Source organism: Paramormyrops kingsleyae, chromosome 19, assembly GCF_048594095.1.
Source record: "Paramormyrops kingsleyae isolate MSU_618 chromosome 19, PKINGS_0.4, whole genome shotgun sequence".
Classification (NCBI taxonomy): Eukaryota; Metazoa; Chordata; class Actinopteri; order Osteoglossiformes; family Mormyridae; genus Paramormyrops; species Paramormyrops kingsleyae.
The window spans coordinates 8,008,284-8,033,484 of record NC_132815.1 but is presented as its reverse complement, the minus strand read 5'-3'; the positions used below and the strand labels follow the sequence as shown (position 1 = coordinate 8,033,484).

At 45.0% G+C, this 25,201-nt stretch overlaps 1 protein-coding gene across 2 annotated transcripts; it reads right to left on the bottom strand.

The window, feature by feature from the left end:
* Positions 1 to 32: 32 nt before the first annotated feature.
* Positions 33 to 19,715, bottom strand: vash2 (vasohibin 2). 2 transcript variants are annotated; one of them, XM_023840944.2, is made up of 8 exons: positions 19,584 to 19,701; positions 18,730 to 19,098; positions 14,313 to 14,401; positions 13,116 to 13,172; positions 12,531 to 12,605; positions 7,510 to 7,891; positions 6,461 to 6,579; positions 33 to 2,800 (listed from the first exon to the last, which is right to left on the bottom strand). In XM_023840944.2, exons 2-8 carry the CDS (start codon positions 19,039 to 19,041, stop codon positions 2,731 to 2,733), a joined length of 1,104 nt encoding a protein of 367 aa, XP_023696712.1. In that variant the 5' UTR covers positions 19,042 to 19,098; positions 19,584 to 19,701; the 3' UTR covers positions 33 to 2,730. The 2 variants fall into 2 exon arrangements, with proteins under 2 accessions (XP_023696712.1, XP_023696711.1); XM_023840943.2 differs by having other exon boundaries at positions 18,730 to 19,715.
* Positions 19,716 to 25,201: the final 5,486 nt, after the last annotated feature.

The window sequence follows — 25,201 nt, the reverse complement described above, 5'->3', positions numbered from 1 at the left end:
TTTAGCTTATTAACCATGCAAAAAATACACACTTAAAAATGTAATTTGTTTTATTAAAACACATGCTACAGTCAGTAAAAACAAGAACCAAAATTGTCATAATACAAAACCCATCAGTCACAATATATAAAATAAATGGACTTGATCTGAAATTCTGGTTTGGCTCTGTTCATGGTGGTGGAGGAGGGGCTCGAAGCAATGCGAAAGGGCTATATCACACTGATATGCTCTCACGCTCAGCATTCCATGCCCTAAATAACAATAAACACCCGGGACAAGATCTCACAGCTCTGAAGAGAGCCCAGATTGATCGCCCCCGCCCCAAATTTGACTTGCATTTAATTACAGGCTTGATAAAAGTTCTTAAAGTGAAGAGTAATATTATAAGAGATCTGATCATGCTTAAAAAAAAGAAACAGTACCGTAGGCCAACCTACTCTGTTCCACCAATCAGATGCCACGTCAGCACAAAGCTCAAAGATGATGGAGAAGGTCATCCAGCGACTGTATCTGTGCGAATCCCCCACTGTCACTGAAGGACGACTGAAGCTACTACTCGGCCTGAGGCCCGAAACTCACACTGTGAAAAACGTTTAAAGGTACAAAAATCAGCTAACACTGCACCCTGTAACACACGTACCCAACCACGGAAGACACGCTGGAGGTCATCTTCAATACACAGCCCCCTACCCTACACCAAACAGTTTGCGCTAACAGCGAAGTCGGGCTCACTCGAGTCCGCTCCGCTGTACCCCGCAGGAAAACATGACAGCTTCCTGCATTCTGAACGAGGGTGCAGCGTTTTAACGACGGCCAGGATGTTCCCGTAAAATTGAGACGTGAAGCTGAGCCTCCATAAGCTCAGCTGCCTCTCAGCTGGCATCTAATGTCTTTCGTTGAGCCGACGGTCGTTTAAAAACCACTATTAAACCATTAAAAATATTCTTTGAAGAAAATAAAGTCTTCGGGCATGTGCTTGGACCACATCGTTTCACCAGCTGATTTTTCAAAGTTAAAAAAGATTTCCTTAAAACAGATGATTAATCCCCTCTTCCTCGAGCCTTCGTGGCTAATACGCTTAGATGTCAGAAATCACACTCGCACAATAAGGAAGACGCGGTCAGTGGGAGAGAGCGCTACCGGGGATCTCGCATGGCTGAAACAGGATATTCAAGGGACCTGATCGACTTGCATAGCTTATTCGCCTGCGAGACGTATTATGCTACGCATTCGGAAACATCCGACAACAAAGCTACACAGTCAGTTTGTGTATCATGGTCCGATCTGCCTGCCAGCTATCTCTGGCTACCCAGAAGCCTCTACTCCAGCTGCGGCTTACGCTCTTACCCTTGTCAATGGCCCTTGCAGGAATTACATTCCAGAGCATCTCATCTGGAAAGTTCTCTTTACTGGTCAAATGAATGCAATGAAAAACACCTTTGCTGTACAGCATTCCAAGAATACCACTCTCGTTTTGCTCCAGACTACAAAATATAAATAAATGCCCCAGTCCTTGCTTCAGGCATATCTCAGATGCTGAGCCTCAGCCAAGACTTGAGAGAGCGCCAATTCTCGACCAGAGAGGCCGCCGTCGAGATTCTCCAAAAACGGAGGAAACGTCAAATTAATTTCCTGTCCTCCCTGCACGGCCGTCACGCTCAAGCCGTCCCAGAAGACCCCGGCTGCCCCTGTCCTCAGGCTGCCGGCCACCTGCCACCTGCACTGCAAGGCGTGAAAACGCGCAGACGGGAGGCCGCTGCAGTCAAACGCAGCTGCCTGGCATGAACGCCGCGAGAGTGGGCATGAGATCGCCAGGCCTCACTGCCTGAGGGCTTTATGCAACTTCTGAGCAACTCATGTGGGTCAAAACAGCACAAAGTAGCCCCCCAGAGCCCTTGAGACAAACAGCTGGCAGAACTGCTACAAACCACTAAGGACGGTTGACCTAAAGACCATAAAAAGAGCCTTTGTTTTAATGCCACCCATCTTTGCTCTTTAAGGTTTTCCAGCACTTCAGTAAACCTCATAAGCAAAACCAGAATCATCCACAGACAATATATTGAAACTGAGCTCACCAATTCACAGAAAGTTAAAATGAATACCTCTTTTAACACTAATCGTGTTGTAGGACTTCTAACCCTATTCCAGATTCCAGGAATCACCCATTCCAGGACAACTGTTCTTTGTGCAGTGGAGGATTACTGAATTCCAGTGGAAAACACAAGGCATGCTGACACTGAGATTTACACAAGCCATCTGCTGGACGTATTAAATTCACATTTCTTTTGCGGTGGAAAATACTGTTGCTGCTGACCCAATTGACCTCGTCTTCTACTTCACAACAGAGCCGGGGGGGGGGATGCCGCAATCTACTCCTTTTGCCAGACCTGTAATCTGTCTATCCATGAGGGATGACACGGATGAGAACACCATTCCATCAGACCCCACGGCGGAAAACATTGAGCAGTAATGAGCATGTGACTCACTCCTTTACCCCCCCCCCCCCCCTCCCCAAGAGATATTCAAGTGTATGTGTGTAAATGAAGCGTGCGCAGACACACACTCAAGCAGTATCCTTAATTTACATGAAATTAAATACCATTTGAATAGCTGACAGGTGTTGACAGGGTTTAGGTGCTGTTAGGAGTACACAGGATACTTGGGAGAAGACTTTTGGCGGGAGGGGGGCAGGTAGGCAGCCTTCTTGCGTGGGTGGGGGGTGTTCGGGTCCTAAATGCGGATCTGGTAACCGTCGTTGAGTGTGCTAAGCTCTGCGGGTTTGCGGTCCATCACTGCCGGCCTGCAGAGAGGAGAGAGACACATGAAGTGAGTTTTGGTTCGTAAAGCCGAACTTTAGGTCACTGGTGGCCTCACCTCAATGACGACAAAAAAAGAGCAAGTTTTGGAAATTTGCTCTTCAGTTACAGCACACCTGTACTCTCCTAAGTCTCTTCTGATCACCCTCTTTCACGAGCGGGATCCAGGCGTCGCTTTCCTGCCAAGGCTGGGATGGACAAATGTGTTTTTGTTCCACTCGGGGGAGGAGGGCCAGTGGTCAGAGTTTGCTCCACCTCTTGGGAGTCTGAGGCTGGTCTGGTTTCAGACACCTGTGGGTGACCGTCTTCCAGTACTGGGGGCCACACTCCTTCAAAAGGTGCCAGCTGGCTCTAAGGGGAGGGGGGGCTTGGCTCATATGGGCAAGAGTCAGCTAACCCCTGCCTCTAGGTTTACGGGTCCAATGCGGATCTATACTCAAAACTTGTGACTGTTTAGCACTATGAAATCGCAGCCCAGCGGCTGTGACTGATGCCTACGTCCCTCATTACATCCCCCATAATGATGCTTGGATCTCCTCGCCCAACAGAGGTTCCAATCCATCAGAGTTGATGAAATCAATACCAATCAGGCGCTCAGTATTCAGGCCGTAACAGCAGCAAACCATCAATGCAACTCAGCCGTCCACCAAAGGAGACAATCCAGAACAGGGTTTCCCTTGTGTGGTGTGATCCCTGTCATTATACAACCATTAAAAAAAGCAATTCCTCTGATATTTTTTTTTACAAACGTTGGGCTTGACTGCATTTGACATCAATCTCAGCTTCAGGTAATCAGAGCTGCAAATGGCAGAACAGATGAAGGTAACTAACCAATCAGCTGTTAAATGTAGTGCCTGCCAATCTGATTGGCCCTGGAAGCCTCAGGGTGCCTTTAAAGCTGGAAACACTGCAGTGGTTTGTGCTCAGGATCAGCTAAAAGACTGAACATTGTAACGGCTTCTGTGAAAGCCTACCGTACGGGCCCGTTTTCTGGAGGAGCAGAATCCATTATAGTTTCCTGTATGTTGGGCAGAGTAGCACCAAGTTGAGACGGCTCATTGAGAGCTGGGTTTAATGTGCTCTTTTTGTTCACGTTCTGCTCCATCTAGTACGCTGGATGAAACCTAAATGAGTGTTAGGTTACTTTGCGGCAGAGGGAAGGGGGGGGGGGGTATTTCTGCTGACTGTCTGCTGATTGTGGAGGTCACCCCTCCCAGAGCGAAGCCGGGCCAATCCATGCGAAGGAAGGGGGGTGGGAGGCCGGTCAGGCTCGGGATCTTTAAGACTCAAAAAGTGTCTTCTGACAATAAGCCACCCCCCCGAAAAAGCGGTAAAATGGGTTAGGACATAATGCTGTGTGCGGCTGCAGCGCTTCATTAATACAAAGCACCCAATGACCCAGTATGAGTTTCTCCCCATGGGACTGGTCTGGGTTTGGCTGCACATCCAGGACTGATGATAAACTGGTGGGAAAACAGGCTGATATTTATCACTGATCTGTAGGCCCCTTTTGCACGTTAGTACAGCATGTCCTCCTCCCCATGTATGGGTCCCAAGCAGCCATCCAAGCAACATGACTTCTACAGGTACATTGCAATGCTTCCTCCTGCACACATACACACACAGTTGAGCACTAAGCCTGGGATCTTAAGTATTGGGTTGGAGGGGGCTGGGGGCGGGGCTTAGGGATCTCGTTCTAGCATCCAGTGGACACATGACTATTTTGCCGAGGCTCGAACCAGCAACCTTCCGATTCCAGGTATGAAGGCCTATCCTACTGAACCACGCACCACCCCCCCCGAGAAAGTCCACCTCCCTGAGAAAACAGGAAGAGAGTTACGATTTGCAATGAAGTATCGGGGTCACCCTGCTTTGGTCTCGGCCTGTGGAAACAGTGGCTCTTCACATTTAAGCTCCTGCCAAACTGAATGCGGTACAGCTGGTACCGGCCGTCAGTCGGCCAGCAGCCGGCGCACCCCGGTGTCCTGCCTGATCCATTTCTGTACCCACTTTTTTACTGGGGAAAAATTCAGGTCAACAGTTTTCTCAGAACTCAAGCAGGCTATGTGTATTAATGTGGCCGACCGCGGCCGCTAACCGACCGAGTACGAACATAGTAAACGCTGTTTACAGTAAAATGATTACTGTAAGCATGCAGCATCTGTTTATATAACCGTATATAAACCGTCAGCCTGCAGTATCCCTAAGGCCTGCCGAGCTCTATTTCTGTTCTGATTTCTCAGCTAGTGGCGGAGCTGCTTAGGAAGTTGGAGTCCAGCCCCTGGATTTGGATAATTGAAGGTCTTTGAGAATGTGCCTCGGGGGTGGGGGCGGGGGGAGGTATGAAGTCAGGGGGCAGATGTGCACCACCTGCTTAGTGATTAAGGCCTCAGGAAGTCGACAAGCAAAGTAGTGGGTGTTATGGAAGGGCCTAGATATAAGCGCATTGAGCTGGAGAGGTCTGGGCGGGGGGGGGGGGGGATCGTCATGAAGTGTTCATTCTCTACTAATAGACCAAAATGGCTCCTTTTTATGGACCTCCTGTACGCCAGGCATATCCACAAACGCAGCTGGGCGAGGCTTATCGACGGGCAGCTTAACACCCGTGCGGATGCAGTAACATCGCCCTGCTCCACGGTACGGCGGTTTACACGCCACCGAACGCCAGCATCGACTCCATCCACCCACAGCAAAGCTTCCGGAGATCAGGTTATAAACACACCGACCCTGACAGAAGCTTTACCACAAGCGACTGCAATCTTAGCCGCTACGTCGGACAGAAGCTCCGGAGTCCCCTAGCATCACAACAAGATCCTCTTGTTACATAATTCACTGATATAAGCAGAAATTAGTCTTAATGAATAATTGCAGCCTATATTTCTACCATATTTCACTAATGGTCCCATGATAGCGACAAACAGGCCAAGCTAACATTGTATTCTGCAAACATTTCTGAGACCGCTGTGCAACCTTTATTGGCGTCCCGTTGGCTACGCCGTCAATCTAATTGTTCCGCTGCAATTATGATAGATGTGATGCACAAATATTTTAGAGATCCAGGTGTGAACTGGGTAGCGAGATTTACGCTTCAATCCAACTCATCCCAAATCAGCTCTATAGGGTTCAGCTCAGGGGTTTGTGGGCCATGTCATCTGTCACAGCATCTCTGTCCTTGATCACAAGGTAATACTTACTACATGACCTCCAGGTGAGCTTAGGGTCATTATTTTGAAAATCAAATGATTTTCAGTAGATGTGTCAAGACTTTAGACTGGTACTGTATATCAGAGAAGCTACTGGGGACATTGAACTGAGAGAAAGGCAAGTCAGTGATACACAGTTACACCCCACATCCTTCCAGTAAGAGAAGTTAAAAGTGTATACATTTATTAAGACTGTGGCTGAGACTTAATTAACTCTCCAAGGCAAAACGAGTTCCACAGGGGTAAAAAAAAAAAAGAGGTATTAATCACAATGTATCCGCAGAGATATCATGCAGGGTTTGTTATTAGTTATTTTGGAGGGGATCTCCATAGGAGAAGTATATTTAAAATAGAAAACGATGACTCGTGAATTTTGCCATTCTATGAGGAACAATGGGCGCCGCCGACCCCGCTTCCGCTCCCACGAGCGAGGCTACTTACGACTTGTCTCTTCTGTGAAGATGCCGTCTTTGAGGGCTAGTTTGCCGACGGCCAGGGGAAAGTGACTTTCCTCGGCTCCTCTCCTTAATAGGAGACTGTGCACTTGAGCTCTTGAGGATCTGAAGTACAAAATCAGGATCTTGAACGGCAGTTGCTACATACTACAGTTATCTACCTTTTCTTGGATAATAAGAACTATTGCAGTTTATCTTTCACGATCAAATAAAGACTTCCGGGGCTTTTACTCCCAGTGTTTAAGGGCCTTGCCCTCCTGGCAATGGCTGTGCAAACATACATTAAGTCTCAAAATTTATGGGACCACTCTCACCACACCAATGATCTAGGAACTTGTAAACAGAAGCCACAGAAACGATATCTGGCTAATAAACTTACAAATACCACGCAAGCTTTAGCTAGCAACTGCTGATGCTAATCATGTGTTTAAAAAAAGGATCTGCGGAGACGGTCTGTCGAGGTGGGGTTACACTCTGGGGGCCTCGGTGTAATGTACACACTGGTGTGCCCTCCGCGTTCTCCGGGGTCTTCACGAGGGCCAGATAAGCACAGCTGAGTGCGGTCAGCAGGGGCCAGGTTCACGCTCCAGAGCGGAGCAGCTGTGAGGACACGACCTACATTTCCCTGTAGCTCCCGTTTCATTTTGATAGAACCCCGTCTTCATGGCCCAGCCGGCAGCCGCGATCCTACCAAACATGTCACCGTCTTTTCCAACACTAAGAATATAGGTCTCAGTTTCTTCTTCTAAGTGGAGCCTGACTCTCATTTCTACGGGCAGTTAAAGACCATATTACCTGCAAATCTTATTACTGGGAAATGATGTAAAGTCCAATCAGTAGCTTTCCACAGGAGAATAGTAGTACCAGCATGGTTTTTGGACCCAATCGTGGGGTTTATGAAGATTCTGCAATAACTGCCCTAACTACCAATCCCTCTGGATCCTTAAACTTGCCTCCAGCTGACCCACAGTATCTCCATAACCATTATGAACCACAGAATCCTCGACGGATAGTCATGTGACCTTCGCCACCCACCTTCATCCTCATGTCCCGAGCGTGTTTCTCCAGCTCCTTGCGCATGTCCTCGCGGCCCAATCGGCCGGCATTAAGCACCAGGTACTTCCACTCGATGGGCTGAAAGACGTGGGGGTCGTGGGGCACGTACAGGCCAATCTTCACCTTCTTGAGGGCATGTTGGTAGCGGTGGTAGGACTCTTCAAAATCGAAGACGAGCTCGCTGAGCGTGCGGAAGGTCAGGGCCTTGTCCATGAGGTCCGGCCGCCGGCTCATGCCCAGGGTGCCGTAGCGGCCGTTGCAGTAGATGCCCAGAACCACGTGGTGGAAGTGGTTCCCTGAGAACTGGGTCTTGAAGCTGATTGGGAAACGCTCAAGAGAGGTCAGCCCATTGGTCAGGTAGCTGCGGCCTCAGTTAAGGCCTCGTTCGCGCAGTGGTGCGATTCACAAACATCATTTACCCACTTAGTCACGTCGCTCTGAAACAATTTCAAGATTTTACATGCCTCTCTACTTTTTACCTCCTTCAAGTATAAACATTTGCCCAATGAAACAACACCAAGTCCTCTCCCAAAACATTATTTTTTAAGCATCAAGCTGCTGTTAGATACTGATTGATGGGAGAAAATGTGCCAAGGATGTGACAGGTTTTCACATCCTCTGGAGCCCCAGTTTCAGAAACCCTCAGCCATTCCTTTAGATGGTCACAAGTCATTGCTAAGTCATTGCTAAAGCTATGGATTAAAGGGAAATACACGAATAACAGACATAATATTATAAAGTTTGTTATTAGTGCATATTAAAGCTGTTAAGGTGTGTTAGGATGTTAAGGTGTACTTACATGCTGCTTAGGAATGTTCTATAAATGCTTTATAAAAAGCATTATGAAGGTGCACTGAATGCATTATAAAGGCTTATGGAGGTGCAGTTAATATAAAGCATTACCGATAAAAGATTACATAAAGGTGAAGGTTGAATATTCAGTATAGTAGCTCAGACAGATCAATCCCATCGCTCTATTGCACAAACCGCAGAAACGGTTTTACATCCTGCTTGCCAGCCATACTGAGAGGTATGTGAGGTCATGACATGGTCCCGCTCTGTAAACCTCTCCACCATAACCTTGCATTAAAATGGATTTTCCTAGTCTTAAAATCATGCACCAAAAAATGAAACCAGTGTAGAAATGACAAATTTAAAGCACAATTTCGCTATATAAACATATGTGTTGGCTTGGCTCGGACCACTGCAGAGATGCGTCTTCTCCTCTAAATCCCTAAAGAAGTGCCGGAATGTTCCGCAGCCCCCACCTGGCTCTGTGCCCCCCCCCCCCCTCTCTCTCTCTCTCACTACACACCCCCCTCCCCACCCCTGACTTTGGGTCACCGGCTGCAATCTTGCAGGAAGCGTTAAGCAACCTTCACCACTGCGGTGCCGCACTCCGACGCAGCAGGGGCGAGATGCGGATGGATCCCCGCGGTGAATGTCGCGGGCAAGGTCGTCGCTGTTTCAGGGCTACCGGCATCAGTCGGGCCGCACACAAACTCCAGCACGATGTGCACGTCCCCAGAATCTGCTCCTGGCCTCTTTGAGATGTTGCTTTAAAGAACTGGACACCAAGTTCTCCTCATGCCCTGCTGCCCCCAGTCATTCATTTGCTAGACGAACGCTTCATCTGGAACAAGTCTGCCCATTATTCTTATTTCAGAGGTAGACACTAAAGGTCCAGAAAATAAAAATCCAGACCAAGATTTTGTTTCAACCAACCAGTTGAGCGTGAACAGTCCCAGTCACAGAGTACTCGACTAGTTGGTTGAAACAAAATCTTGGTCTGGATTTTTACCTTCTGCACCTGAAACGTCCACCTCCATTTTATTTACAATGCTTAGCAGATTCTTACCCAAAGCAACCTGTACAGATTACTTCATCCTTTGATTACAGCTAGATGGTTTAACTCTTCTTAGGTACCAAAGGAATCTAGCTTAAGTACCCTTCCTATGAGTGCCAAACCACATGACACTCTGATATATTATCCAGTGACACGTTATTCATGAACCCAATCCTTGTGATGCCCTCCCCCCCCTCCCCCCCCCGATATCCTACATTTACTGTCATTTCCGTCTCCCACATCCTCCCGAGCATCGGCAGCTGAACGTAAATCTTTTTCTGACCAAATAAACGATAATTCTCCAAAATCCTTGCCAGAGTTTCCACTACTGCTCTCTACTCAATCTTTCTTCACAGCTTCAGACTCAACACGTCCGTCGCAGGGGGCGGGACCAGAGCTGGCTCTCCGCCTTTCTTTGCCTCAGACCGTATGTTAACACCACCCCCCCACCCCACGGGCCCATCCGTCACCTCGCCTCTCTCGTTGGACGGCGTCCACAGCGCCCGGGGCTCATTAGATCATCCGCGTCTGTGGAGGAGACAGGAGGCCAGCACACTGTTAGGGCATCAGGTCCCAGTGGTGACCATGAACATGAACGGCGTCCATGAAGAACGAGGTAAATATGTCGATGAGAAGATTAGGGCTCCATACGGCTGACATAAGGGGGGGAAAAAAAACCTATCCAGAAAGGGTAACGTGTTGGGTCACTGAGCACTTTGACTTTCAGCCAAATCCATCAATACTAAGACGCGACCACAGTGCTCTCCCCAGCCGATACTGCTATTACGCTACATTTATCTCACCGGTTATTTTTATTTTTAGGGCTAAATAAAAGGTGCAGCCAATCCTGCCCAAAGGGCTAAACGAAGTGAACAGAGAGGCCGACTCCCAACCCCAGCCGCTCAGGTGCCCAGCAGCACAATTTTTAGAAGCATCACTCCTTGACCGTCATGAAAACGGGCCAAGTGTCTACGCCCCCCTGCCTAGAGGAAGCTGCGTCTCTGCCCCCCCCAGCCCCAGGTGGTGACGTAAAGCCCATTTACAGTGTGCGGGATCACATTACCTGTCGGCGGTCATGTGATCCTCGCCGGTGCCGTGAATAAGGGCGGCCGGCAGTGCTCTCCTAAGAGCAGGGGTTCGCCAAAAGCCAAGGATTATGGTTGCTATGGGAACAAACGGCAGTTGCCAAGAAAGGAGGACATACACACACAGCGTCTGTCGGGTTAGGACCCTGAACTGTGTGTTAAAAAATGACGAAACAATAATTAAGACCCCAGACAATTGTTTTTAGGCTTCCGTGATGTGTAACCATGCTGGAAGTGCCTGTTAATCTGACCTGACAAATGTCCCATTGGAGTGGCAAAGGGGTAGGCATGTCAGCCAAATAGGTCTTCACTTAAATCATTCCGACTTACTCACAAGTGGGGTGTTGTGCTTGGGGGGGGGGGGGGGGGTCTGCATTACTATGGAAAACCATCTGCTTCCAGTTATGAGGGGAAGAACTGTGCAAACGGCTAAAAATCGCCTGGTTATGGGCTAAAGTGAATCAGTAGTAACTACAGAAGTCATTAACCCATTTAGAGAACGTTCCACTCTGCTGCTGCTTACCCCCAGCAGAAAATCTCGACATGCTCCTGCTACTTTGTTTAACGTGACACTGCAGGTGTCCTTGCTAAAAAGGAAGGTTATCCATTACGATGAAGGATACAGAGACCTTGTACCCCCACCAAACCCATCAGTGGGTTTACTCTGTGGATGCACATCCTCTTATTGTGATTCAGCGCATAGTAACACAATGATTTAAGAGTCCAAGCATGAACTGAATACCGCAAGAAAATGAGTCAAACACATTATTCACTCAGCCATTATCCCCATCTCACAACGTCTAGCTGCTCATTGTATAAAAACCACAGTCTAGTTGGGGTGGTGTATGGCTCAGAGGATTAGGATGCTGTGCTTGTGATCGGATGGTTTCTAGTTCAAATCCCAGGATCAGCAAAGCCCTAAACCCATGCGGCTCCAGAGACCGGCCAACCCTGCTTTCACAAAAATAATGTGTTGGAATAAACGTGTCTTTTAAAATAAATGAAAGTGTAGTTAGACTAAAATGCCTCAGACATTTCCTCCTCCATCAGTTCCATGACTGGTTTTCCCTGCCTCTGTTCATTACACAAACACAAACTGCTGACTCGCCGTCAAATTAACTCAAGCTTAGGTCACTGGGAGCAGAGTAACTCTTTCATTCCTCACCAGTTTGAGAGGGAATAAAGGAGGATTCCTCTCGTTTCACAGGCCCCGATTAGAATTCAGCCTGACTGCTGTTCCTGGCTTCTTCTTCTAAATCTCTCCGGTGTATCACCTTCCCTTCTTTTCTGCAAGCGCTTTGATGCCAAGCCTGTAAATTTGCTTCAGATGTCACAGAACCAGTCGTGTGCACTCGGCGTTTTTAACAGAGCGGCAGTGACAGAGACTGAAAAGAGGCTTCACTGAGGCCACCGGGGAGCGGCACCTCCCACCCAGACCTCCACCCCCTCACCTTAGATGAGACACGGCCTTTGAAAGGAGCCCGCATGACATTAAGAGCTTCAGAAAGGGCCTCACAGCCAAGTGGCCCCGCATGGCACGGAAACCCCAGGTACTACAGAGCGATCGCTCAGCCTTCGCACGCGCTCTGATGTGGAACACCCGCTGGAGTGCGTTCCGAAGCAACCGAGCAGAACTTCATCGCCTTGAGCTATAGGAGGGACAATTCAGATGGCTTGTCACTGCGGTGTCATACACTCCACCGCCTGCGTGGCACCAGTAGTCTCAACAGCATCTTGGGTGGCTTCCTACTGGCTGTGGTTCTCTTCTTTTCTCTTTACCGTCACTCATATCAGTAACTCATAACAGCATGCGTGCATCCAAGAACAGTGGTCAGATTTTAAAGCATCAAGACGCTTCAGCAGAAGATTGCGACTGACGGGAAGATGCAATGCTTTACAAAGATGACAAACCAGTATGAACTGACCCAAATGAGAAACAGCCATTGTATCGCAGAGAAATGTACCCAATTTAGATGTCTGTGGTACCTATCCAATTGTTATTGGGTAAAAGCTTCGGATGACCAAATGACACAGAGGGACCCCAAACTCCAGACGTCACTGAAGGATACATCCCAAGGATGACGGCCTCCAGACACTTGATAGGAAGCGACTCCCTGGTCATTTCCCTGGCTGTCTCCATTAGCCTGGAAAAGAAGTCAGGAGATATTGACGATATGGCCAAAAGTTACCCACTGAAGCTGGCTAATGCTAAACCTCTTACTATTCAGATAGCGTTACTGATGAAACTGATCTTTTGTAAACAATCAAGCTCGACTGATAGGTTTAACAGAGATATACCCGTTTACTGCAAGACATTAAAGGCATTATAGGCATTCTCTGCTGGAAGCTAACTGACAACACACAAAGGGAACAATGGCTCAGTGGAATTAAAGCCTCTTCATTCAATGGTCTCACAATGCGTTAGCCCTCCTCCCGACACAGTCACATTGACTGCGACTTCATTACACCCTCAAGGCATTAGTTTTTATGGTCAACAGACGCGCATTTATATGACTGAGCTCAATGCTGCCCCACGCAGGAATGGACGGGAATGACAAGTGGACTTGCTAGGAGGTTCCACTGACAGATTGTTCCAAAAGACATGTCCTACGGGTCTAAAGGAAGGAAGGGTTCATTAGGGTGGCGTGACTTACCCGCTCAGTGGTCTTGTCTTCCTAATTTCAAAGAACTGAGTCCCTGTGTGATTGTATCTGCCAGCCATTAAGGAGATTAATTAAGACAGACACCAGATATTTACAGAGATTTCTTCTAAATAAAGTACCCTGAAGTTGCTGATTCTCTGCCACTGGGTTCTATGCATCAGTGTGAATTAATGATGCATGCAAATATAGTTATAAAGCTCATTAAATTTTGACAACACGGCAAAGCAGAAAGTCAAACTTTCAACTACAGCAGTTTCCTACAAATCTGGCAGACATAAGGCTTTACATATCCACAAAAACAGGACACAGGAAATCCAATACCCAGGCCAAAACACAAAATTAAACTTTTTAAAAGTTAGCACCAGATTCAGTGACCTACGGTACTTCACCGTCGGTAAAAGCTACTAAGTGCACCGTAATGCCAGCAGAGAAACAGATGCCAGACTGAGAAAACTGTCCAAACATATTTTGACCACACTTGACCGCTTTTCGAAATGAACATTATGAACCCACAAATGGCTTGTTTTACTCCCCTGTGTTAAGGAACGTGCCGTTGTTATGGCAACAGGGGTGCAGTGTTACTGACCAACAGATGAAATCCTCTGATGAGGACTAACCTGAATTTCAAAGTGAATATTACAATGAGAAAAAAATCAGTCACGCCGTTGTCAGCACAGACACACACACACAAACACACACACACACACACACACACACACACACACACACACACGTTCTGATTTCGTTCGACAAGTCCCTGGCTCAACATTTCATCTCTTTAACCAATCAGCATCTTCATTGTGTGACATCACAACATTAATTAAATGACAAGGTGCACAGATTTCTAAAGCACCTGTTTTATTGTGCATGCCTTTTATTAAAGGTCATGTGATGGATAAACAGAGAAAACATAGGAACATGCTTACCTGCAAAGACTGTACAGAGCAATGTAAGGGTGCGTCTTTATTTCACGGTGAGGATAATAAATAATAATAATAACCAGCAGCTATTGCTGCTTGGACTCCTAATAACAACTACAACAAGGTTTGACCAATGTGGTGATGTCATACCGTGAGGACTGTGATTGGTTAAAAAAGTGAAACGCAAGGGACACATCGAACTCGGAAAAAATCAGGATGTCCCACGGCCCCCCACTGTTTGGTGTTTCGGCACCCAGTCAGAGGATACTGCAGGGTCTTCATGTAGTTCTGGATTGCCTGTAGCCAGTCGGGAATGGACATGGGTGGCCTGTAACTGGGCACCAAAGGAGCAGGATGCTGGAAGGGAAGCAACACAGGCGCGGTTAGCGGGCGCTAATATAAACCCACACAGTCATCGGAAGGGAGAAGCAGCACTGACATATAGCACTATGTTAGCATAGCGGCAGGTCTCCGGCTAACAGGTCCTTCGGTCCGACATTCCAGTTCTCAAACTTCACTCCTATAAGTGAGTTTTGAGACTCTGAAGCATCTTCCCGATCGGGATTTTCTTTAAGGCAATGTAAACTCCTCAGTTCATTAATGACTAAAATGATGAACACATTTACGCCGTCTGGCTGTCAAGGACATAAACAGACTTTGCTTTACCGCAAAGCCCCCTTTACTCAGCCTGTTTATGCACGTCAGCCAGATAGGTGCGGCCAAGCACAATCTGTCGTGCTTTTGTTTTGCATTCAGCAGGACCCTGTCGGATGCGGGTCGCTGCGCCCACGTCTGTCCATGCGAGATCGCAGCAGCGTGGCCAGGTTGACAGGAACCTGTCCATACAGGTCTGCTCCCAAGATGAAGGTAGGATTTATTATCAGATTACAGGGACACGCCACAGTAGCGCACGGGGAAAGAATCAAGGGTGAATGGCAACAGAACAGGTTGTGGGGGAATAAGTTTATATAGACACCTTTCCCAGCCTCAAAAACAGATTTCTCAAATGAGAAAGGGGATCGATCTTTGTGAAAATCCATAGATCACAGAACACTGGCCCCATTGGTCAGTCCAACAGCGATTTAACAACTGAAAGGAGGAGCCAGATACAGGCCAATAGAGAACGGCGTGTTAGGCAAAAGAAAAACTGATTCATCAACCTGCTTTCCGGACCTTTTGAAGAACAAGATCAGAGACGTTAAAGGGGTTTGAAAAGGCTTCCTTCTGAAGCTCTTCCTTATGGTCCGTTTCAGCAGCTATCCTGAAGATTAGCAGAACGGCAGACTTAATGCCTCAGACAGAAAGAGAAAACTTACTCGCGGAAGGAAACAATCTGGTCGCCTCACATTCCATGACCTGTTTTTAACGCAAACCGTTAGCGTTTGGCAACATTCACTTACTCCCCCCCCCCCATCCTGTAATTAGTAGGTTGTCTACCAGGACCAACCCTCCTCCCGCGCATCTTCAAGCCATGGAAACGGGTGCAAGCAGACTGGCGCGGCAAAAAGCATCTGGGCTTAGGTGTGCGTCAAAAAAAAGAAAAACCTCAACTGACAGGGTGTGAAAAGCAGCTCTTTCCAGGTCTCGCAGATTTCAGACACATCTGGCATCTGGGAACAATGCTGGTCACAGGCCAACAGGACAAATGTGCTCCAAACCCCTCGTGAAAGGATGTTAGCCATGTGCAAAACAGCCTTTGGGGTGACAGCGATCCATAGATGTTGCCCACATGATGGAATTATAGCTCAGATTCAGATGATGTCATGGATGGTGGTAGTGGTGCACCAATGTGAAAATTTTAACTAACACACTCAACCGATACAGATAACTTGTGCCGGCAGTGAGATTTGCCAAATTTGATGGAGCTGATTAGCAGAATCATGTCACTTCATTATGTTTGCGGCCTGATCTCACTGGCGTGCCAGGACTTTGAGACCTCTTCTAAATGGTGACTCAGTCCGTTGAAGTCCCTCAGAAAAATGGCTGACCATCTAATGCAATCATCTCTATTATTTTACCAGCCATGTCATTAGCATTAGTGCTGCCTTTAAATATTAACTGAAGTCAACATATCGGACGGCAATATTGATGAGGACTGATGAATCGGACTGATGCTGATGTCTTAATTCTTAACAAAGATTGGCTGATACAGTAACCAATACATTGTACATCTCCAGCTGACAGGGTGTAGGCTCCTCCCCTTCTGGGGGGCAGCTATGCATTCCTAGGAGATCTACCCGAGACCCGAGAGAAGCTCCTATTACACACCAACAGCTCCTGGCTGCATTACGGCTTCTGTATATTCCTTATAAACATTATATTTAATGTCAGTCTCTAGAATATACAACTTCCTATGCTTGGAATGAGAGTATAGAATTACATCTGGCTGTAAGTTGCTCTGGAGAGAATGAACTTTTTTTCAGTAAATGTGTATAAGACGACCTGCCTATATATATGAGTGATGTGTTGCTTGGTGGGTGTGGCCTGTTACCGGAAGATTGCCACTTAAATCCCGTACCGGGAAGAATGATATCACCCCTGGGCCCTTGAGGATGACCCTGATCCCCAATGGCTCCATGGATTGGCCGACCCTGCTCTCTTACCCTCACTTGTACATCCCTTTGCACAAAATTGTCTACTAAGCAAACGCAATCGTAAATTGAAGCTCGTCAAATTAGTAGGGTGCAGTAAGTGAAACACCACTTTGCTTAACTGCAAGTCTTTGGACTGTGAGAAGAAACCTATGAAACACGAAAAGAACATGAAAACTCACACAGAGTGAGGGTTGGATTTATTCCTTCAACCCTGGATGTGAGGCAACAGTCCTACCCAATGAACCGCAATGTTTCCACAGTTCCATTCCTACTTGCTACATTTTATTTACAGCCCAAAATACTTGCCCAAACAAGACTTATGATCAACAATTACATAATTAGAGTCTGGGTGGTAACACATGTTTTCATCCAACTCCTGTAGAACAGTGTCTCCCCAAAAACAGCCAGTGAGATTCTCATTTGGGCACCAGTGTTCCAGAGATTTTTTTAAAAAGAATTTCTCTTTTTTATTTTTCTGTAAAAACAAAACCTGTGTGACATTCTTTCCACAAACCTCTAAACTAGCTTGACAACAAATGTTTTTTGTACACTAATGTGAGATTCCATGCAGGGCAGTTAAGCAGCCATAGGACAAAGCCAAACCCATTCTGGGACTAGTCTACAGAAACTTGAGATGCATTAGTCCAGCAGCCACCGGTGAATACATGTCAGTCAGCTGACAGTGAAGCTTTGGGAATTTATCCTTGCCCAGTGTCACCTGTAGACAATCCCCTTAAGAAGATCAGACTGCTGACTAAACGTAGATCGCAAACCTGATAAGCAGGAGCCGCAGAGAAACTTCAACCATATGCGTTTCTCTAAATTCCCACCAAATGTTGTTAAGGAAACAGATTCAGTAAGAATATATTAGTGTACACTGCGATCAAAAGGTCATCTTCGAGACACAGGGGACAATCGGCCAAAGAAAATCTATGCCATTTAAAGGGTTATCAAGCCAACACAAGACAATTACAAGGATACAATTACATATAACTTGTAAGCTAAAAAGCACAGTGAGAAACTTTGGTCTGAGGTCATAAATATTTTATCGCCGTTAATGGAAACCATCGGCTGTAGTTAGCTACAATGCCAGGGCAGAGTAAAAATACAGTAATTTAGAAATGAAATATAGCAAGAGAAGACTGTTTTCCATATAATTATGTGTTTTAATTGATCTTTCTCTAATGGGACCAATTGTGATCCAGGTTCTAGAACCTAACAGACAAACAATGACAATGTAGCTCTTTGCTTTGCTGGGTTAAAAGCACCATGTGGAGCTACCTGTCCTATAATAAATCAGTCTCAACAGGCTGCAGTCTGGCTAATTAGCCGGAGTGACAAAATATGCGACCGCTTGTTCTGAAGACAATGGGTGAAGGAACAAGCTCACAGGAATCTTTGTTGTAGTTAACACAATGACGCCTTAGACATTTTGGCTAATATTAGCTAATAAATACTAGCGCATTAGCTAAGTAGTCTTATATACAGCTACATGTGCTGTTTCGACAGTAAAACTGTCAGGGCTGTCAAACGGAGCCATACATTATCCTTAATGGCCCCACTTTACAAAAACTGTGTCCTGATGCTTCTGACACATGTTTCCCTACTCAAAGTGTCTCTCTCAGTCCTCTCATCGCTAACATCACTCGCATGACCCGTTTAACTTGACATCTCATCTTGTCATGTATGTCTTGTCATGTATGTCATCTTGTCTGTCTAGGGGGAGGGGAGGCACATTGGCATTTACCCCTGTCAATCCGTATGGTTTCTTTCCGAGTTATGCTTAGTTCAAGCATGACCACAGGAGTCTTGTTTGTTAAATTCACTCCTGGCCCAATTGTAGTATTTCTTGGAATGTTTCTCGCTGTCATTTGGGGTTATCACTGTGTGATTCTCAAAAAGGTGACAGGTTTATGTGCTTGAAGAGGGGTTACTTAATTTAGAGCTTCGTGTGCAGTGCAGTAATATAAAACATAACGACAACAACAACTATTATTATTATTATTATTATTATTATCATCTTAACTAGCTTAATGAAGAAAAAATTGGTATGAGGATAACAATGACAGAATGCTGTTTCTGTTCACTCACTTTTGGGAGGTAGGCAGCGTTCCGGATTCTGTCCACCATCTCTTTTCCATCGGGGTGCACTTTGGCCACATGGCTCCACATTCGCTCCCAGGTCACACTTTCGATGGGAAAGCCGCTCCTGTTGACGTAGAACAGCGCGCCCCCGTCCTTCTCCTCTTCTTCCCCCGATGAGCGACCCGTGTTGGCGGCACCGCTGGCAGCGGATTCGGCGCCGGAGACGGAGTTCAGGTGCGCGTTGGTGCTTTTGGAGCGGCCGCGTCTGCCGATTTTTGCCGCCGCGGAGCAGCTGCCCGAGGCGCCCGGTCCGGTCATTGTTCAGGCTGGACTATTTGGTCTCGTCAGGGCAGACGAGCAGTAAGCATCCCCCCTCTTCAGCAAGACAGGCGAATAAACATTTTCCAGTGCAAAACTGACATCTGCACCTCTCTGATTAAATGCCAACAGAATACAAACAGCTACTATCCCTAACCTATCTAAGAACGCATAAAAGAGAAATCTAAAAGAAACATTATTTTCTTATGCTGTAAAATATACATGATATATGTCCGTATAATATACAAATTTTCATTTTGACAATCGGATTAAAATATTTCTATAAGCTGAACCTGATCCCGGATAAGCTTAAATAAGTTCAGGCATGCAAAAGAATACGGAGCAAACACTGCATTCGTGCATTTTAGTATGGGAGCCACAGATAGTCATTTAATAACGCTGGCTGGCGGTTTAGCGTCAACCAACTAGCTAGCAACTAGAAAAGGCTCCGTAACTTCATCTGCATTGTTCGGAGCGATGCGGGGACTCTGGGCTGCTGCTGCTGCTGCTCTCGACTTAAACTACGTCCAGCGTTATTTCACCCTTTGACGAAGCCAGATCCGCAGACTTGTCGGGACTGTCCAGCTGTGAACGCGCCGCAAATCCATCAGATGGTTAATCTGTAGCTGACTAAATTTATTCATTTATGTTATTCTACCCGTTGTAACCCGACAGCCTGCCGCGCTCTGGCGTCTCTCATTGGTGGTGGCAACAAAGAGAGGCGGGTTTTGACCGACTTTTTCCCATATAAGGAAATCACCTCTTGTTGTAATTGGTGTTTCCTCCGGATAAGGGTGTGGCCAATATAAGTAGACCAACGCTTTGGAATCTAATGGGTTTTTATAATGCCGATGTAATTATCTCTCGAGTCCTAACATAATCATGCCTGCGCCATTTGAGACAGTTGCAGCGATGCTCACGAACCCCATTATTTTATATATGTGTTACAATTACAGTGTTCTATATACTATTGCAACTACAAGACTGGGTGAATACTGCTACTTATTTTTTGCAAGGTCAGAATTCTTACATGTGCACAGCCAGTACATTATACGTATCCATGCTTGCAACCGGAGTATCTTCCAGACTACCCAGGACACATAAGGCATTCAGCAGGGGTACACCAAGGAAGGGATCCATCGCAGGACGGACACTAACACAATCGCCAATATGAGTAATTTAGCAATTCACTTGTACGTAGCTTTGGACAAAAGCGTCTACTAAATAAAAATGTAAATGTAAATGTAAATAATGCCAATTAATCTAGCTGGTCTGTGGGGAGAAACCCGCACGACGCAAAGAAAATATGTAAACCCACACAGACAGTCGAGGCAATAAACACGTACAGGTCCCGACTGAGCTGCTGTGTTGGTATCAGTGTCAAAATGACAAACATGACGCTGCTGATTCACACAGGCATAGTACAGGAGAAATTAAACATGAACAGCATGTAATTTTCCCATTTTAAAATGAAATCTTTTAAGGAATCATAATTGGGCTTTTGCGTCAAATTATATGGTTGTACGGGGATACACATGAAATTATTTGTAATGCACTATAACGCAGAGTAAACAAAGTGATAAACTGATATGGCTGAATTACCAAAAAAAAGGAGCAAACAAAGAATGCACATCAAAACCTGCATTTGTTGGAGAAATCCAGTAAAATCAGGCTTCTGAACTCTTTTTGGAAATACAGATATGCCCCCTTCTGGAAGGTTTGCAAACGTGTTATCACCATGTCCTCATTTGACCCTCAGCATTTACTTTCCCGCAATTATCTGAACAGAGCAGATTGACCTAAATGTTGTTCGGTTCTCGTTTTATATTGCATGCGAACTTAAACGGGAAGGATGAGAATCAGCACGTCCAGATCAGCAGCCATTGACGAGGTTCATGATGAGTCTTAAGTCTTCTGGTCAATGCCCTGTATACCTCGACCGTCACCTACGGTCATAAGCTGTGGATGATGACCGCATGAACGAGGGCTGAAATGAGGATTCTCCGCAGGGGTGCCGGCTCACTCGTCATGACAGGATGAGGAGTTCAGAGATCCAGATGGAACCTTCAAATAGGAACATACTGCTCCTTTGGATCGAGAAGAGTGAATTGACATGATTCGGGCACCTTATAAAGATACTACCTCATCTGTACCCATGGGAGCTGTTGCTGGCAAGCCCCACTGGGCAGAATGATATGTTCCTAGTTTGTAATGCTTGTAGATTCCAATAAACAAGCTACAGTCTGGCTGAGAAAGACTAAAGTCGGGTCTGAACGGCTTAATCAGAATCAGAATCAGAATCAGCTTTTATTCGCCAAGTGTGCTGGGGCACACAAGGAATTTGTTTTCTGCAGCTTGAGACTTCATACACAGACAATAAGCGACACTATACAAACCATAAATTACACTATAGAAGAAATACAAATGTGAAAAATTATAAATATACACACGTGGGTAACACTGTGCAATTAAGGTGCGAGGTAGAGTGCAAACAGGGGGGATTTAGTCCTGTGAATTGCTGCACACCCCGTAAATGACCAGAAATAAGTAACTGTAAGTGATAGACAAATGATACAAGAAAAACATTCAATGACAATCCAGGCCATGATCAACAAATAAATGTGTCAGGGTCAGCGTCCATCCGGCCCTGCCCTTCGTGTCTCCTCCCCATTTGGCCAGCAGGTGTCACTGGCCATCTTGTCTTCCTCTCTGTTTCCTTCCCTTCCTAATGTGCTTCCCCTCTTCCCCAGACTGCCGCTTAGCTCAGTGGGTTGAGTTTGTGGCTCAGAGACTGTTGCCCCTCCAGTCATCTCTTATTTTGTTTTCTGTTTCCGTAGTGTTTATTTTCCATTTGTTTCCCTTTCCCAGGTTTGCAATGCTTGTATCCTGTTCTCTTCTAGTCCTGTTTATATTTTTGTTCCTTGTTGTCATCCTTCCCAGTTTGTGGTTTGGGTTTTCTAGGTTCAGTGCTTGTTAATTGTTCCATCCGCTGCTCGTTGTCCTGCGCCCTCTGTGATTGGTTGTCTGATGTTCCACACCTTGCCCCTCTTGTTAGCCCAGTTGCCTCCACTCCAGTCATCCACTGAGACAATTATTTTGATGTTTTTTTTTTTCATTTTTTATATTAATCTAATCTATTTGCACAGTTCTATTAATGTGGCCACATAAGTATTTTAGATGTACATCTGAGCCTAATCTAAGCTACCCCATGGCCAATTTTGAGCCAATGGTTCATAATGTTGCGAAGAAATCCCTTATGATTCTAAAGGTAACATTTAAGATGTTCTGCAGATGATCTGTTTTATATTCACTTCTCTGCCTTTCTTGGCTGGTCTTCCTGTAAGGCCTTCAATCTTTACAAAACAGAAAATGATTTAAAATGACTTGTATTGTGTTCCCTTATAAACACCATGGCTACAATTTTGCTATCCAGATTAATACAGAGACCATTTGTGTGTGTGTGTGTGTGTGTTTGTGTGTGTGTGTGTTAATGCATTTTATTTCACATCAATCATAGCTTTTCAGACAGCTAAAATGAAATTAATGAAATATAAGGTTTGTACAATCCTTATAAATTTGCCATCAATATATCAACCTTCTCTTATCTGCTAATAAGAGACTCAAATTCAATAAAAGAGTTTTCCTCTCTTTATTAAAGAGTGAAGAAAAATCAACTCATGGATATAAAAGATAGTGGCTGTCAATATATGGACATGCTCCCTAAATGATCTTCCAGTAAGAGAGCGGAGTTAATGAATGGGTTTGGCTGCCTTCATCAAACTGTGAAAACAATGAGAGAATCATTTCCTGGAAAATGGCATTGACTCAGAGCCTGTCACGGAGAATGTGCTCCTGTTTCACATATGATGGCATTGACCATGGTAAAAATGCGTACAAATGAAATCAAAATCTCATTGCCAGCTAAAAATAACTTAGTTGTTTATTGAAATTCTTTGGAAGGTCAGTTACATTAATCTGAAACAGCAGGTAGGCATACCCAACATAATCCATCCATCCATCCATCTTCTGTACCCGCTTGTCCTGTGCAGGGTTGTGCGGGTCTGGAGCTTATTCTGGGAACAACCCAGGACAAGGTGCCAGCCCACCACAGCCCTATAATAATATAGTCATAAAATGTAATGTACACTTTAAAATAGCTTATTCCATGTCTCTTACAACAAAATAGATCCGGTCAAATTAATCCTGATAACTCTACTTTGTAGGCTGCAATTTCTACACCATTTCCGTGTGTATTTCCTTTTTTTTTTTTTTTTGCCTGCACACATTTTGAAGTTAAGTCCTCACAATTTAAGCTTATAACTTCCAGTGATCAGACTACAGACCCATGTAACTAAGCACACATTCACAATAAGCACTACTCACAATTTTAAAAACATATGGGACAGTCTTGTGTAATTCCACTGTTTGTTTTTCTTTGCTTTAAATGAATGACCATTTCTTTTGGAATGACTATTTTCAGTATACTGACATCATGATAGAGTTTGTCCACTTTAATTGCCAGGTCAAGTTGTGTTGCAAGAGTCTCTGATTAACTCCACTGCAAAAGGGCCTCCATCAAGACATATATACAACACATGTGGGCCCTAAGTGGATTTTCTAAAGTTATCCTCAAACCACTTAAGTGCTTTGTTAAAAGACTAATCAGTAAGCATTATGAAATGTTAGTGTTCTATTGAGCGAAGACCACTCTTGTTTCGGTTCCGTAAACTTTGTCAGCCTGCTTTATTACAGGATAGCGATCCGGCAATAGCTGTTGCTATGCATGCTTGTAATCTAAACAGATAAAACATTTCGTTTCTAGAAATGATTTGTTTGGATAAAGACATCAAAATTAATTTACATTTCACAAACGGTACTAATACAAGTATAACACCCAAAAATGATCGAATTACGAAACATTTTGTATCCCAAAATAGAATTAATTTTTCCAAAACAGATTATCAAATTCCAGAATGATTTGGGAAAAGCATAGAAGGGTGACCATCCTAGTCATGCTTGGTTCATTTATTTTTATACTGTGCACCTGACTGTCATCGTTTATTTTTAAGAACACATTTGATTGACTTCACATGCGTGATTTGTATATTAATAACCATGTTTGCCCAAGAGATCGTCGTTTGCACCAACACATTACAGAAAACACTGGAAAAGATACGCGCCCACAAGATTTCCAGTCTTCATTCTAAAACATTTACTTTCAGGGTTTGCTGTGTACATAACGTAATATGGATTATTGCCGTTTATCTGCTTTTATATATTGCAATCACTATTTTATTTCGAAGATCAAACACGATTCCTCTGACGTCGCTGTGTCATTATTATGTTGAGTAAAGAAAAATGTTGTTTTGTACTTGAATTCTATTCATTTATAATAATATCCAGCTGCAGACTCTGACAGCAAAAGGTATTGGGTCTCAGTTATTACACCTCATTGGATATATATAACTATAATTCTTGGGTAAGATATTGATTGAATACGGTGACTCTGTGTCATGGATAAGCAACGAGAAGACGAATGGATGGATTGATTTTTGGCAAATAAAAAGCTATTTTCTGTTACAGTTTTGTTGCAGTGCTGTACAATGAACCAAATTTGTGTATTCCATAGTAATGAACGTAACTAATACATTTCCTGGTACGACTTTACAATAAGGTTCCCTTTTGATATTTATAAATGTTAGTAACTTATTAAACAAACTGTTAGAACTTGTTCATAAATGTCAATTGACGATTTACAAATTGTTACAACCTAACTAATAACCTGAATATAAACCATTCATAAACCCTTTATAGAGGTAGTCTTGTTCAGTGGTAGGCCTACCTATTTATTAATTACGTTTTATGGTAATTTTACCCCGCGTCACATGAGGGCACTGTTGTAAAGCATAATGTAAAGCGAAATGCCGTACTTTTTCACCAGTTTGATTGCTATATACAATCATTCTCTACGATGTTTCTAGTGAAACGATCAAGGGGAAAATTTATGCGATTTTGAGTATATTCCTAAACGAGGAATATGTACATTACATTAACTTACATAGTGGATGCTTTATCCAAAGTGACTTACAAATTTAGAATCGGAGCAGAGAGGCAGTCCCTCCAGCAGATGGAGTTAAGGGCCTTGCTCTAGGGCCCTGCT

Bases quoted from the DNA above. Each gene is read 5' to 3' on its own strand.
- vash2 (XM_023840943.2), bottom strand. From the start codon at position 19,041: ATGACCGGACCGGGCGCCTCGGGCAGCTGCTCCGCGGCGGCAAAAATC. The intron at 14,402-18,729 runs GTGAGTGAACAG...CTTCCCTTCCAG, and splicing joins ACGCTGCCTACCTCCCAAAA to CATCCTGCTCCTTTGGTGCC. The intron at 13,173-14,312 runs GTATCCTCTGAC...AATGGCTGGCAG, and splicing joins AACTACATGAAGACCCTGCA to ATACAATCACACAGGGACTC.